This window comes from Nyctibius grandis, chromosome 13 (assembly GCF_013368605.1).
Source record: "Nyctibius grandis isolate bNycGra1 chromosome 13, bNycGra1.pri, whole genome shotgun sequence".
Classification (NCBI taxonomy): Eukaryota; Metazoa; Chordata; class Aves; order Nyctibiiformes; family Nyctibiidae; genus Nyctibius; species Nyctibius grandis.
The window spans coordinates 10295986-10310002 of NC_090670.1; the positions used below are offsets into that span (position 1 = coordinate 10295986).

The 14017-nt window shown below is 42.7% G+C and overlaps 1 protein-coding gene across 1 annotated transcript; it reads left to right on the plus strand.

Annotated features, from left to right (window-relative positions):
- Positions 1-503: 503 nt before the first annotated feature.
- GCNA (germ cell nuclear acidic peptidase) lies at positions 504-13214 on the plus strand. The gene is made up of 11 exons (XM_068412141.1): positions 504-662; positions 780-988; positions 1462-1508; positions 2410-2461; positions 2837-2910; positions 3233-3673; positions 5030-5201; positions 6286-6430; positions 8277-8415; positions 9804-10008; positions 12132-13214. The coding sequence occupies exons 1-11, from the start codon at positions 504-506 to the stop codon at positions 12382-12384; spliced, it is 1896 nt and encodes a 631-aa protein (XP_068268242.1). The 3' UTR covers positions 12385-13214.
- Positions 13215-14017: the final 803 nt, after the last annotated feature.

A 14017-nucleotide genomic window follows, 5' to 3' on the forward strand; every position in this document is an offset into this window, starting at 1 on the left:
AAGCTCTCGTGTGTGTTCATGCTTAATTGAGTGTTTTGGGGACCTCACAGCAGCTTGTTTCTTCTGGCCTTCGTGGTGCTGTCATCTCAGGTCACACTCTGTAGTACCTTGAAGGTCATGGTCTATGTGTAAATTAATATTTTTGTTTTGAATAAGCAACAATAACATCCCCCATCTCCTGAATCTCTGTGGTGCGTGAAGGACTGCAGTTTGAAATGAGACTCAACCTTGCTAATGGTGCTAGGGGTGTTGCTGGTGAGTTTGTCTCCTGGTTGTGCTTAGCTTGAGGCTCCAGTTTGTGCTGGGTGCTGCTGCTTGGTGCCCCTCGGTCAGGGGTTCCTGCGGGTGCAGGGTGTGCCCTGCCTGATGAGCACCCCCCTGCTGCCTGCGCGCCCCGGGCACAAGGCCTTGGCTGTGGTTACTCTCGCCCCCTCTCCTGTTGGCTGGCTGGTGTCACGGGGGGCGGTTAACAGCCCTTCTTCGATCTCCGCCCGTGTCTGCCGATGGCGGAACCCGCCCTTCAGCTGGAGTCGGTGCCGGTTCCCCCGTCGCCACGGAGCGCCAGCCGCCGGGGGCGCTGCGCGGGCCCGCCCGCCCGGTCTCCATGTGCGCAGGCGCGGCCCGGCCCGGTGCCCCGGAAGCGCTGCGGCGGGGCGCGGGCGGTTTGAAGCGGGATGGAGCGGGCAACGGAGCGGCAGGGGCCGCCGGCCCCTTTCTCCCCCCACCCCGTCCCGTCCCGTCCCGGGGCCGCTCATGCTCCCTTTCCTTTGCGGCTCGAGGGGGCACAGGACGGGGCCCCGCCGCAGCAGAGGCGCCCTCGGAGCCCCCGGGGCGGTGAGGGCCGCGGGGAGCGCCCCGGCGCCGCCACCCCCCCTCACGGTCAGTGCCGGGGGTGGGCGGGGAGCGGGACCGCGTGTGACGGCGGCTCTTGCTGCGGTTTGGCCTCAGGGAGAGCGGCCGCGGGGAGCCAGAGCCGACGAGGCGGCAGGTGAGGTGGCTCTCGGTGGGGCACAGCCCCATCCCACGCGTCCTTCGTTATTTTTATTGATTATCTCTAAATATGATTTTAGATTACACCCTCAGTTGTTTTATGATAACTGGCAGGTATTAGCATGTTTCAGAATTATAGTCTTTAAGGTTTGGGTAACTTTAATGTTATTAAAAGAAGCTGTCTTCATATTTTTAAGAAATTGCATAGTGTGTTCTTCAAGTTGTTAATGTTTGGGTTTTGTCAGAAAATGAAGTAAATAATTCAGTAAGAGTATTATGGCTTCCTTCTACATCTGCATGAGAATTACAGTCCAAGTGGTAACGCATCCATTCTGCATCTTAAAATAGCTTTATGAAAGCTACTGCAGTCTCCTGTTCAGTGTTCACAGGTATTTCAGACCAGTAGAGATATGGATCTACTTTCTGTTGACCTTATGTTCTTGATACTATTCTGCATTTAATTTTTTGCAGCCATGCCCTGTACTTCTCTTCCAGCAGTGATGATGAATTTGAAATGTGTAAGTAATAACACGTTAGTTTATTTTCTGAAGGAGTATGAAAAGGATGCATTTTTATCTAGTTATAGTGAAGTAGGTTTTACACATGATTTTCTTTAATTGCTCCTGCTGCACAAAATTTTATAATCCCATTGAAGTCATGCATGCAGCTTCAGACTGTGAGAACAAACACTCCTTAACTGCTCTTTTGGCCCATTATGTTCTGAAGACGGGACAGTTGTTTCCCTTCTCCCCAGACTTCGTTTTAATGAAATTTATTCCCCTTCAACTTTCTTGAGTCTTTCATAATGATGGTGTGTGAAATTTTGATCACTTTTCTTATCTCTCAAGAGTTGCTACTTCAAGCATGTGCAGTACTGCTGCCTCAACTGTGTTTTCGTTTTTAGCAGTCACCACAATATTCCTGGAGTGATTAAAATGCATTTGTTTCTGTGAGATACTATTGAATTGCTGTTCTGCAGTGGGGTGTTACTGTTACCATTTTGTTTCAGCTTTTTTTTTGGAGTCACTTAGTGCAACAAGCATATAGTCATCTCTTTGCAGTAGGAAGACTACTACCTGCAGTCACTGAAATACTTGGAGAAAATATTGATAAACCCATTCAATTCCACCCCCAATGATCCACATATATGAGGAGGCTATACTGGATACTGTAAGATACATAACAGCACTTCTTATCTGGCTTTGTGCTGGGCAAGGATTGAATAATGAAGGAAATGCTAGACAGCTGCTGTCAGCTTTGAGGAATTGAGAGCTGGAATTACATGTAAATGATTCTTACATTTGTGGGGGTTTTTTTAAAGACTTTAGACTGAACTTTTACTAGTTGCAGACTTTTCTCTTAAAAAAAAATGCATAACAAAAGGAACAGAATCTTGTTCTTAATCTTATATTGTTTCAGTTTTAGCTAGAATGAAAACTCCCAAACCCGTTTCTACAAAGGCAAGTGCAAGGTGGGTGCTGTAATTAATGACTTGTCAGTGTTTATATATTAGTTTTCTGTATCACATCTACTATTCAGAATACAGGAAAACGATCAAAAGTCTTAGTGATTCATAGGCAGATACGTGTATAGGAGTGAGTGCAGACAGAAGAACTGTTACGTGTTCAACGTGTATGTTCAGGTCAAATGTAAAATGGGATGTTGGGAGGTGTACACGCTCTATTGCCGTTCCTGTTAATGGACGTAGTTGGTAACATTTGCTGTGAGCAGCCGATGATGTTATATTGGGTGGCTTTTTTTGGTTTGCCTTTTTAGTAAGGCAAACTTAGTCTTCCATTTTCTTGCTTATGCGTACCCTTTTTCACATTATTTGCTTGTTTTACAGTTTGAAGGACTTAATTGATGACTCGGATGACGACTTGTTGGACTTTAAAGTGAGAGAGACCACAACAAAGAATGGCAAGTAATTGACCAACAGCAAATATGAAGCAGGAAATTTAATGGGTGGAAAGACAGCATTCATTGCTGAGCTCGTAAATTTCTGAGAGCGCTTGTTAAACATAAGATCACTTTGTCTCTTCCTTGAGGGTAACAGAGGAGGGGCTTTTCTGTTTCCTCTGGTGGTCACAGAGGAAAGTGTGGTCATAGTGTTCTGACAGGTGTACATTTTGAAGCATTACTGCAGGTCGGCAGATACTGTTGACTATCTGCTAGTATTTGACAAAGGCAGGTCACCTAAATGAAGCTACCAAAACTTTAGGCTGTTTCTTTTAATTTGCAGCACAGAAGTATCTTCAGACCCCAAAGAAGTTGATGACTTCTGGAAGGAAAAACACTTGCTGCCAAGAATTGCAGTATCCAGAGACTTCAAGTGACACTGAAGATTCTGTCTTTGTAGAAAGTCCATGGCATGACTACCAAAAAGGGGGAGTGAAAGACTTGAAAGAGAGTCAGAAGTGCATAAAACTCCCATCTCCACAAAATCTGAAAGAGTCAATTTCCAGAGGCAGTCCAGACTTGCTTGTTAGAAGGAAAGAAAGAAGCTGTGAAAAGAGTACAGAAAATAAAGTGCCAACTGTGACACTACGACAAAGCACAGAGGTAGAATCAGATAGCTCAGATGACGAATTTGAATCGTTAATAGAACGGATAAGGAAAAAAAGTATACCCCGAAAACCAATCTTAAGCACAAGTAAAACTGCCTACCAGCCAAGCACAATAGGTAAGCAATTGTTCTTGGCTAACTTGCAAGCTACCTGTTGGCAGCAATGATACTGCCAATTGCCGAGTTCTTTTCATTTGTGTGGCATGTGCTTTAGAACTGCAACCCAGCATCTTGCAACTGAATTTGATGCAATCAGAAATTATTCCTTTGAGCGTTCTGAAAAGTGATTCTGCTAGTCTTGTGGTATTGAGATTTAAGTTTTTCACTATTGCTTGTTTTTATAATTCCTATCATTGTAGGCATTTTTAGTTTTTAAAATTGTTCTGAAAACAAATTAACTGGTAGTTTTGAATGATATTAACTAATTTTTTTTTTATTTATGATAGCAGTTAATGTGAAGCTGTCATTTTGGTAAGACTGAAATTTTGAGCAGTTTAGATGCTGTTAATTTAGTATTTGGATTTATAATTGGCTTTATTTTATTTAAAATGTAGTTTATAATGAGAATTTCCTGAATCAGTAGCTCCTTCTCTCCTTTGACTAACTGAAGTGAGCTCCAACTGAAAGATTGCAAAGGGGGAAAAGGGCTATTGCTGAGTAAAGGCAGGTGAGAACAAATCTCTTTCTAGAAGAGTAAGCAGGGTGCCTCCCTCACTAACAAGGACTAGTTCAGGGCAAGGAGACCTGTGGAAGAGGATGGCTGACAGCACAGAAATATGCCTCAGGAAAGAGCAAATTTTTTTTTTTTTTTTTTTTAATTGGAATTAAGTCAATGTGGTCTGGAAAATATATTCCAGGTGAAAGCTGGCAGCTGCATTGGCTTCTCTGTATATGGTTGAATAATGGGCAAGTGGCCCAAATAGGGGAACAGTTATAGAAAAGCCAGCAGAGAGAATGTCTACTGAAACTGCAAACCTTGAAGCAGTCCTTGATTTCTGGTGTTAGGGTCAGTCATTTTAGCAATCTGTCCAGATGTGGACTGGGGAAATAGGCAGCTGTCTGATCTGAACTTGCCTGTGAAACAAACAAGTGACTTATGGTACACAACAGAAGGTTGGAATGATTTTTTTGTTCAAATGGAATCTCTGCTTTACTGCTCCCAAGGTAGAGGTATCTTGAATTGGTGAAATGCCACAAAAATGCCTGAGTGAGGTCACAAATGCTTTTACTTCCATTTCCTCCTAACCGAATGTTTGGAAGTTTGGAGTCTGCCACTCCTTCATTGAATGGTGATTTTTGTAGTATATAACAGCAAATTACTTTTCCATCAGTTGTAAAAGTCTTTGCATTCAAATATGCACAGTAAGAGTGTGTATGCTGAGGTGGAATATTTTACTTTTTTTGCCATTGTCTGTTGCTGACGTCCTGATTCTTTGGCAGTGTGTAATCCCGTGACTCTTTCTGTTGAACTAGAAAACATCAAGCCACCCTGTGAAGATGCCCAGCCCTTGAAAGGGGAGGGAGTCAAGACACCAAGGCCAAACTCCGTTTCATGTGAAGAAACACCTTCCAGGATAACGGCTTCTTCAAGAATACCTAGGAGTGAATTGGTCAGTGGCTCACAATCAGCAAAGACAGGGAAAAGGTAAGTGTTTCTCCATCTTTCCTATGTTCTGGGACCATTATAGATGGACAAAGAGATGCTAAGCATTTTGCCTAGGATGACGTTCTCATTTTTCTGGTACCTAGAAACTTCTGCTACCAATTCAGCAGTTGTTAGTGGTTAAGCAGCTGGAAACCAAAGCTTTCAGTCTCAAGAGTGACAGGGAGAATATAAACTAATCTCCGCTTAGAGGAATTGATGACAAATAAATCCGACATGTCAAATCTTTGTAAATGTTAGCTCTCTTGCTATTCCTTGTCTTGGCACAGCATACTTCTAAAGTGTGCTGGCCCTACAGTTTCTCTCTGTCCAGCTGCCTCCCTCTGAAAATATATCAAAACTGATTCTATTAGTAATTCATGCTTTTTAACAAGCTTGTCTTGATATTTTTGACCTGTATCCTTATAACTTGCAGAATTCATGTTTCTTTTTCTATACATGGATGTAACTTAAGCTCTTCAGAAGAATGTCTTTTTCATTTCTAATAGCTGCCTTTATTCTGCCTTTTAGCCATGTGATGTTTTTGTTAGTCATTTTATAATTGTGTATACCAATACAAAACCTTTAAATGATGTCCTCAAAGCTGATGCTTTGTCAGAATGCTGCAGTATTGGAGTTAGTCATCCTAGTGGAATATCTACTTCCCCTGAATGATTTCCTGAGGATTCCTAGAACATCTTTGGCTATGTTTCTGAAAATATACCTTTATTGTGGGTGACCATGTTAGGGCTGTTCATACATTGATCAAGTTTTGGTATGATTGTGGCTCGCTGTGTCACAAAGATCTGAGCCACCCTCTTTTTCTACTTAAGAATCCTCACAATCTAATTTTGTGAATTAATGGAATAACTGCAGAACTGCTGCAACAGCTCTGCCCCTTCATGTCCCTGAAGGGGGAAGAAGACAGTATAAGCATGGCCTCGTGAGGGCAAGTTAGTGAAAAGAGTCAGGAGAGGTTTATGCCAGTGGCAGCATCCCAGATATCTTTCTTGGCTATAAAGTGGCAGTTATTTTTCAATGTGGTATCGCTGTACTTCAGTAAACTGCTTTATGGCTTTTCTTGCAGGCTCAGGGTGTGCTCAGTGCCTGGCTGTTTCTTGCAAGATCTCTCAAATCCGGCTTCCCCCTATGTGAAGTATTTCAAGAAAAATAAAGAGGAGCTGGCACAGAAGCTCTACTGTCTGTATAATAGTACCATCTTTGAGCAGAAGGTTGGCTTCAAAACAAAAACTACAGTTCTAAAATGCTGGTTAATATGTTGCTCCTCACTTTTTTGGTGTGATTGCTTTTTATCCTCTTCAGTTAGTAGAAGTTAAGCTTTATAGCAATGGCTTATGTTTGAATTAGTTCAAGCAATTTCTTTGGAAGGGTTTATCACCACTGTGATGCAGCAGTTTTCAGCTTGGCTCGCTTTCCCAGCTGTAATGGTGTACCATCCTTAAGTGAGCAGTCTGGATGGTGTCCAAGAGTCCGTGATGAGAGAAAGTGCTATGTGAGGGGCCTTGGATCAGTTTCATCTTTGAAGAGGTGACTGGTGTTTATCTTCATGTATTTTCTAGTACCTGCATGGTCATCAACTCAGCAGCCCGGGAATGTTTCTGTTGCTGCTTCTGTGGTAGTAGACCCCAGCGAAGGCAGCTATGGCTTTCTGCCGCTGAAAGGAGCTCAGGATTGCCTACCACCGTGGCTCATTCAACTTTTACTGAAGTGACGTGTACTAGTGAACTCTGCAGCGTTACCATAGCCTAATAGCTAGTTGTTGTAGCACAACTTTCTTGCCTGCAGCTGACAAAAGGCAAGTGGCAGGAGCATACATTGGGGAGCAGGGGCACGATGGATAAAAGCACTTTCCTTTGTTGTTAGGGCATGTTGCCTCATGCTTAGTCATGCTACATGCAGTCTTCATCCATTCCTATTGCGTGTTTGTGCCTGCCATTCTGGAACAGATGAAAAAGCTGCTTATCCTTTGAGTAACAGTTTTAGGTGAACCTAAAGCTATACGTTGTGTTTCAAATTGAAGGTTCAATTTCAGAGAACCACTGTCTTGACCTTTACATCTTCTGATGTACTGGAGACCATCCTCTGAGAAACGTCCTTGAAAGGACGGACGCTGCCCTCAGTAATTCTAATAGAATTTCCTGCAGGAAGGAAAATGTTTCTGTGCAGCTGAGAAAATATTGTTGAGCTGACCAAAGACAGGCTGAGGTCATGATTTCACATAAAGCTGAAATGAACAGGCTCACCATTGCTGAAAGCAAAATATCTTGCTCTCCAGTGCTTCAGTCCTGTACCTGTGCTGGCACTTACTACTCTTGGACCATTTACTTAAGCTTATTAACTAATTTAGATGACAAAAAACTGTTAGTAAAAGAACAGAGCTAACCAAGATAGATATGATGAGGGCTTATAAAATCAGAAGCAGCACAGAGGATAAGCAAGGGGTGATTATTCAGCCTCGCAGTGTGAAGGTACATCAGATTAAAATGGCAAGTTGCAGGTTCAGAACAACTAAAGCAGATGGTACTTGACCTGTGAATTATTAAGCTGTAGAACTTCTGATCATATTGTGGATGCTAACTGCATATGTATTCTTAAACATATACATGCTCCCCAAAACACCAGAAAACATCTTTAAGGGCTATTTAATGCAAAGGAACCACCTGTGGCTCAGTGAGGTGTTGTCTTGCAAATGACTAGCAGTTGGGAAAAGTACTTTTTTTTGAAGGGGAAATTCTGTCCTTGTATTTCCTCTTAAGCAGCATATGTTAGCCACTGTTGGAGGTAGAGTAGAGAGGAACTAAAGGACTTTTTGTCTCATCCTGCATTGTGAAACTCCCAGTGGTGGTGAGAAACTCCCAGTAGTGGTGACAGAAAAACTGATGATGGGAATAAGAAGCCATGGAGGGTAGGTTTGCATCTTAAGTGACAACAGTGTTAAGGGCACTAACAGAGACATCCTGTACTGGCTTTGCAGTAAATATAAGGGGAAGCTGGAGGGCAAGAACAAGATAAGAGAGGTAGGAGAGGGCAGATTACATGTACTGCTTTGTTTTTCAGTTACCAGAGAAAATGGAAATAATCTGGAATAAGAAAATGAAAAAAACAGCAGGATATTGTGTAACTGGGCAGACAGAAGGTCCTGAAGCAAAGCGTTATGCTCGCATAGAACTTTCTGAGAAAGTCTGTGACTCTGCAGGTAGGTAAAAGAAAAGATATGTTGATTCTTCTTTGAGAAAGCGAGTTCTAGATATAAAAACATGAATCTGAGGCCCAAGAGATCTGAAACTGGACCCTGCTTTGAAATTTCATATTACCTTGAATACACTTGTGGTCCTCCGACCACAGAGGTGTTCATCAGGGTTCAATTCTGGGGCCAGTTCTGTTCAATATTTTTATCAGCAATCTGGATGCAGGAGTTGAATGTACCATTAGCAAGTCTGATGATACCAAACTGGAAGGTGCTATTGATTCCCGAGGGACAAGATACCCTGCAGAGGGATCTAGATAGATTGGAGCTTTGGGCAATGATTAACGGGATGAAGTTTAACAAGTCCAAATGCCGCATTCTGTGCCTGGGATGGAGTAATTCTGGGCATGGTATAAATTGGGAGCAGAGTGGCTGGAGAGCAGCCCTGCAGAACGGGAGTGCTGGCTGGCAGCAGGCTCAATATGAGTCAGCAGCATGCCCTGGCAGCCAAGAGGGCAAACCGCATCCTGCGGTGCATCAAACACAGCATAACCAGCCAGCCAAAAGAGGTGATTATCCCGCTGTATTCAGCATTGGTGCAGCCTCAACTTGAGTACTGTGTGCAGTTCTGGGCCCCACAATTTAAGAAGGATGCGAAGGTGCTTGAATGTGTCTAGAGGAGGACAACAAAGCTGGTGAAAGGGCTGGAAGGAAGGTGCTGATCTCTTCTCCCTGATATCCAGTGATAGGATGTGTGGGAATGGTTCAAAGCTGTGCCAGAGGAGGTTTAGACTGGGCATCAGGAAGCATTTCTTTACCAAGAGGGTGGTCAAACATTAGAACAGGCTTCCTAGAGAGGTGGTCGATGCCCCATGCCTGTCAGTGTTTGAGGCGTTTGGACAATGCCCTTAATAACATGCTTCAACTTTTGGTCAGGCAGTTGGACTAGATGACCATTGTAGGTCCCTCCCAACTGAAATATTCTATTCTAATTGTGGAGAAAATCCAGTGCTCCGCTCTAGTTGTTTCTGGATGACAAATTATCAATGTTAAAAAAGCAATCAATAAATCTTGGTCTAAATAAAGCTGTTTCAGGTCTCGTTAAAAAAACAAACCAAAAAACCCAACCAACCAAACCAAAAAAACCAAACAGAGGTGTGCAGGGAAGTAACTAGGATGCAGAATTAGGGCTAATCACAAAACTGGAAATGCACTGAGTAAAACCTTGTTTTGGGGTATTTTGTCTTATCAAAACATTGGTAATTCCAACCTCCAAAATAACTCTTGCATCTTAATAAAGAATGAGTGTCAAAGGTCCAAAGCAGTGACCAAGGATGAAAGTCTATACTTCCCTGTACCTGACTGATCTTAATGTCTTTTGTTTGCCTTACCCCAAGATCGTCTTCGAGACACACTAGTCCATGAGGCTTGCCATGCAGCAACCTGGCTGATCAACGGTGTTCGCGATGGACATGGACGATTCTGGAGATTCTATGCCAATAAATCAGCTGTGATTCATCCAGAGCTGCCAGTAGTAACACGATGCCACAGCTATGAGATTAATTACAAATTTATCTATGAGTGCGTTCTGTGCAAAGCTACGTGAGTAATGTTTTGATCTTGCATATGACTATGTATTAACTTTGTCTCTAAACTGGCAGCCTCCTGTGTCTAGAAATCATGGGTGTTTCAAACTGTGAAGCAATTGGGATACTCTCTGAGTTGTCAGTTCACATTTCCTAAACCCACAGAACCTCACTACGTGATTCCACATGTTTGTTTCCAGGTAGTTTCAGTTCCAGTTCAGAGGTCAAGATAGGCAGAAGTGTCTTCTGTGACAGTAATGAGATATTAGAACAAAGTATCAGAAGAAGCTTTCTGGCTTTTGTGTCTTGATAACTTTGAATTAAGACTAAATGTTTTCACTAATCTTGTATCTTTGTTATGGTAGTGCTAAGTAAAATGTAGAGACCAATCATATAATTATTTCTATTAGTTTAAAACTATAAAAGCTATAGTCAGTTTTCTAGTTGATCTCTTACCTCATGGACTCTTTCAGCCTGTGTGTATACTAAAGGAAGAATAGATGTCTGCAGCCACATAGATGTGAGCAGCACTGTGATGTGAAGGATTGAAGCTAGGACACAGATCTACTGATAGATTGCAACATCGGTCGTCAGACTTCTGTCTTGCTTACGACATTTGTGAAATGAGAACTATATAAGTTGCTGAGATCAAGCAGAAGAAATAGTTGCTATAGTAACTTCATAGGTTTCTTAACTCTTGTGAGTATGAAAATGTCACCGAAATCATGCATAAAACTCCTTAACGCCGGGTTTTAGCATTAACGAGCAGGCATTACTGTATTCGGCCGAGGGATGTGGGGGATTGCTCCACCTAACACATCCACCGAGGCACAAAAGCACACTCATTATGTATATTATAGAAAAATGAATATTCCTACAATTCCTGAGAAAAGCCCGCCTATTCCAAGAAGCCTTATGCACATGCTAATACATTATGTAATGTCTTTGCGCATGCGTACTGAATTGGGGAAGGGGTCTTGGGTGGTCTCTGGTGGTCGTAATCCCCCCAGCATTATGCTGTCTGCTGTGTGACCCCGTTTCTGTGCAAGCGTGGTTGAGGTCTTTTTGTTGACACACGCATGTGGCTCCAAGGAAAAGATCCTGTTCTGGTTCCTACAGGATTTATCTCTTCTTCTGGTGTCAGAGCTATGAATCAAGACATTTAAAACACTACAAAGATGTTGTTTATAGTCTAGTTTATCTTTGGCCCTTCTTTGTGATTAGTGAGGAATTTAACAGGGACCTTGGATTCTCTAAGAATAAGCGCAAGCAAGAGTCAGTGATAGATACAACTTTAAGCGTTATCAGTCCCAGAAGCAGACACTGCAAAACATGCCGTTAGTTTCAGAAAATGCAGTTATTTTAGCTGAAAGGAAAATTACTGAAAGGAAAGTTGATTCTGTCTAAAGGTTACACAAAGTAGGCCTACTTTTACTAAACCATCTGGTATCAGAAGGTGTTGCCTTTTCTGGAAGATCGTAGCTGACCACAGGCTTCTGTGTGTAATGACCTCAGTCTCAGTGGGAGAACATAAAGTTTTGTGAATTCAGTTCTGTGTAGCCCAGGAAAGTGGGTGACAATGGAGTGGTTTTTTTTAAATTTAAAAATTATTATTATTTCTCCCTCCCAACTTAGGGGCTACATGCATGCTTAGAAAGCACACGTGGGATTTTTTTCCTCAGGATGATATGTGCTACTTCCAGAAGCACTGGAAGGAAACAGTATTTCATATATGAAAGAATCTTCCTGAAGTGTTTAATATGACTATGCAACGCATTAGTTACTTAGATGCAACACAGCCCTGAGAAGAATTGATGGTGATGGGTTTGAGGAGAAACTCCAAGGGGTAGTTGATACATGGGTCATGGAGGTGTGTTGAAATGTTGCAGCGCTTCATATGACTAGACTGAAAGCAAAAGAGGAAGGAACAAAGCTGAAAAGGCAGTGGAACAAGTTCTAGGGTAGAGAAGTTGTGTAAGACAGATCTGATTATTCCAATGTGTGAAGTATGTAGTCTTTGTTTCCTGTCCTAAAATGCTAGCTTAGAAATCTGACCTAAGTAGAAAAGAAAGGAGCCCTTTTGCACAAGTACTGTATACTGCAAGTGTGAAATCAAAGTACTTTTTTTTTCCATTTCAGGATTGGACGTCATTCCAAGTCTCTGGACACGGAGCGCTTCGTGTGTGCGTTCTGTGGGGGGCAGCTGGTCCTGAGTCAGCCCACTCGGAAGGATGGCACTCCTGCTAGGACACATCTAACGCCCTTTGCAAAGTATGTGAAAGAAAACTATGGACTTACTAAAAGAGAGCAGCATGGGCTGAATCATGCAGAAGTCATGCGGAAGCTCAGTGCTGATTTTGCTTTAAAAACGAGGCTCCAAGATTCCTTGTAATATCTCAGTACACTTCCTTTCTTGATGCCACTTAAATTTTGTATGTAGCAGTAAATGAGTCTAACATGAGTCTAAGAATGTGTTTTGGAGTATTCCAGATAATTTTAATATTTTAGCATTAAATACTTCTAATAAAGAAGACCTTAAGGCCTTTTCTAAAATGGGCAAGTGTGAGCAAGAACTAATGATGATAGAAAGTCCATGGCGATGCACAAGTCAGTGAAGGTATCCTTCTTAGACTTCAGATAAACACCACCTGTGCCTGGGAAGATGCAGTTCTAGGACCTTGGTGGGACTGACTCACTGTTTGCCTGGAATTTTCTGAACAATATTTACACATAGTGCTTCATAGCATGTCTTCAGTGGCTCCAGGGAGGGATGGATTAACTCTTTCATCTGGGTAGCTGATGTGCTATAGACTGTGTATGTGCTGAGGAACTGTGAGGTGTACATCTGTCTGGGATTGCCAGATGTAAGAAAAATCCAGACCCACAAGCCAAAGTCCTCTGATTCTGTCTGGATGACTTCTAGGCAGGAAAAGGGGCAGACCTGAGGAAGGCTTCAACATGGGTTCAGGCATTCTCCCAAGGAGAGTTTCTTGAGTGATCTGTGGCTGTTCTTGTTAAAATTAAGTGGTAGGTAGACGGTGCCTCAAACCTGTGAGAGAAAGTGTGAGTTTCTGCAAAGCCTTCTAGCTCTTAGTGAGATTTCTGATTAAATTTTGATTGCAGTTGTGCCTCTGTCACTGAGATTTCATAGAAGCTAAAATAGATGCAAAAGGTGAGGTTGAGGAAAGCAAACACTTTCCACCACAGAATGAGAAGTTCTAGTCAGGTGACTTAACTCTGTCATGTAGGACATGACTGAATGTGTGTTATAGTGTTTGTGTCTGATGTGAACAAATTGCTCAGGCAATTAGTAATTTTGAATAAGCAATAAATGTCAATTTTATACCAACTGTGGCAATGAACCAGGCTTCTTTGTTTCAATTTAACCGTGGCTGTGTAGGTATAGTACGTGAAAGCTTCTGATTTCTCCTAGCTAGTTTTGAGTTTCATGTACAGCAGGTCACGCTGCTTGCTGTCGAAAATACCTCTCCCTGCTCCCCATCTCCTGCCCTGCCTTTATCAATCCTGTTACACTCCCAATTGAAAAAGAAATATTAGCAGCATATTAAGAAGTTTGAGCCTCTTGGTACTGAAGCACAGCTCCTCTTGGCACCTTGATTATCTGTGCTGAGCTGGATGTTCAAAGGGAGGGTCCATGATGCAACTGATGATACATTGAGTGTGAGTGGGTTGCACTGAGAGGGTGGTGAGATGCTGGAACAGGTTGCCCAGAGAAGCTGTGGCTGCCCCCTCCCTGGCAGTGTTCAAAGCCAGTTTGGATGGGACTTTGAGCAAGCTAGTCTAGTGGAAGGTGTCCCTGCCCATGGCAGGGGGTTGGAACTAGGTGATCTTTAAGGTCCCTTCCAACCCATTCTCTGATGCTATGATAATGGCATCGAGCTCGAATGGGAAACCCTGACCGCCCAGGAATCTTGGAAGTGATCATGTGCTGGCCAGATACCTAAATATACAAATGTTTTGCACGTGCCTCAAAAAATAAAGCTGAGAGCCCGTTTCAAAAATGC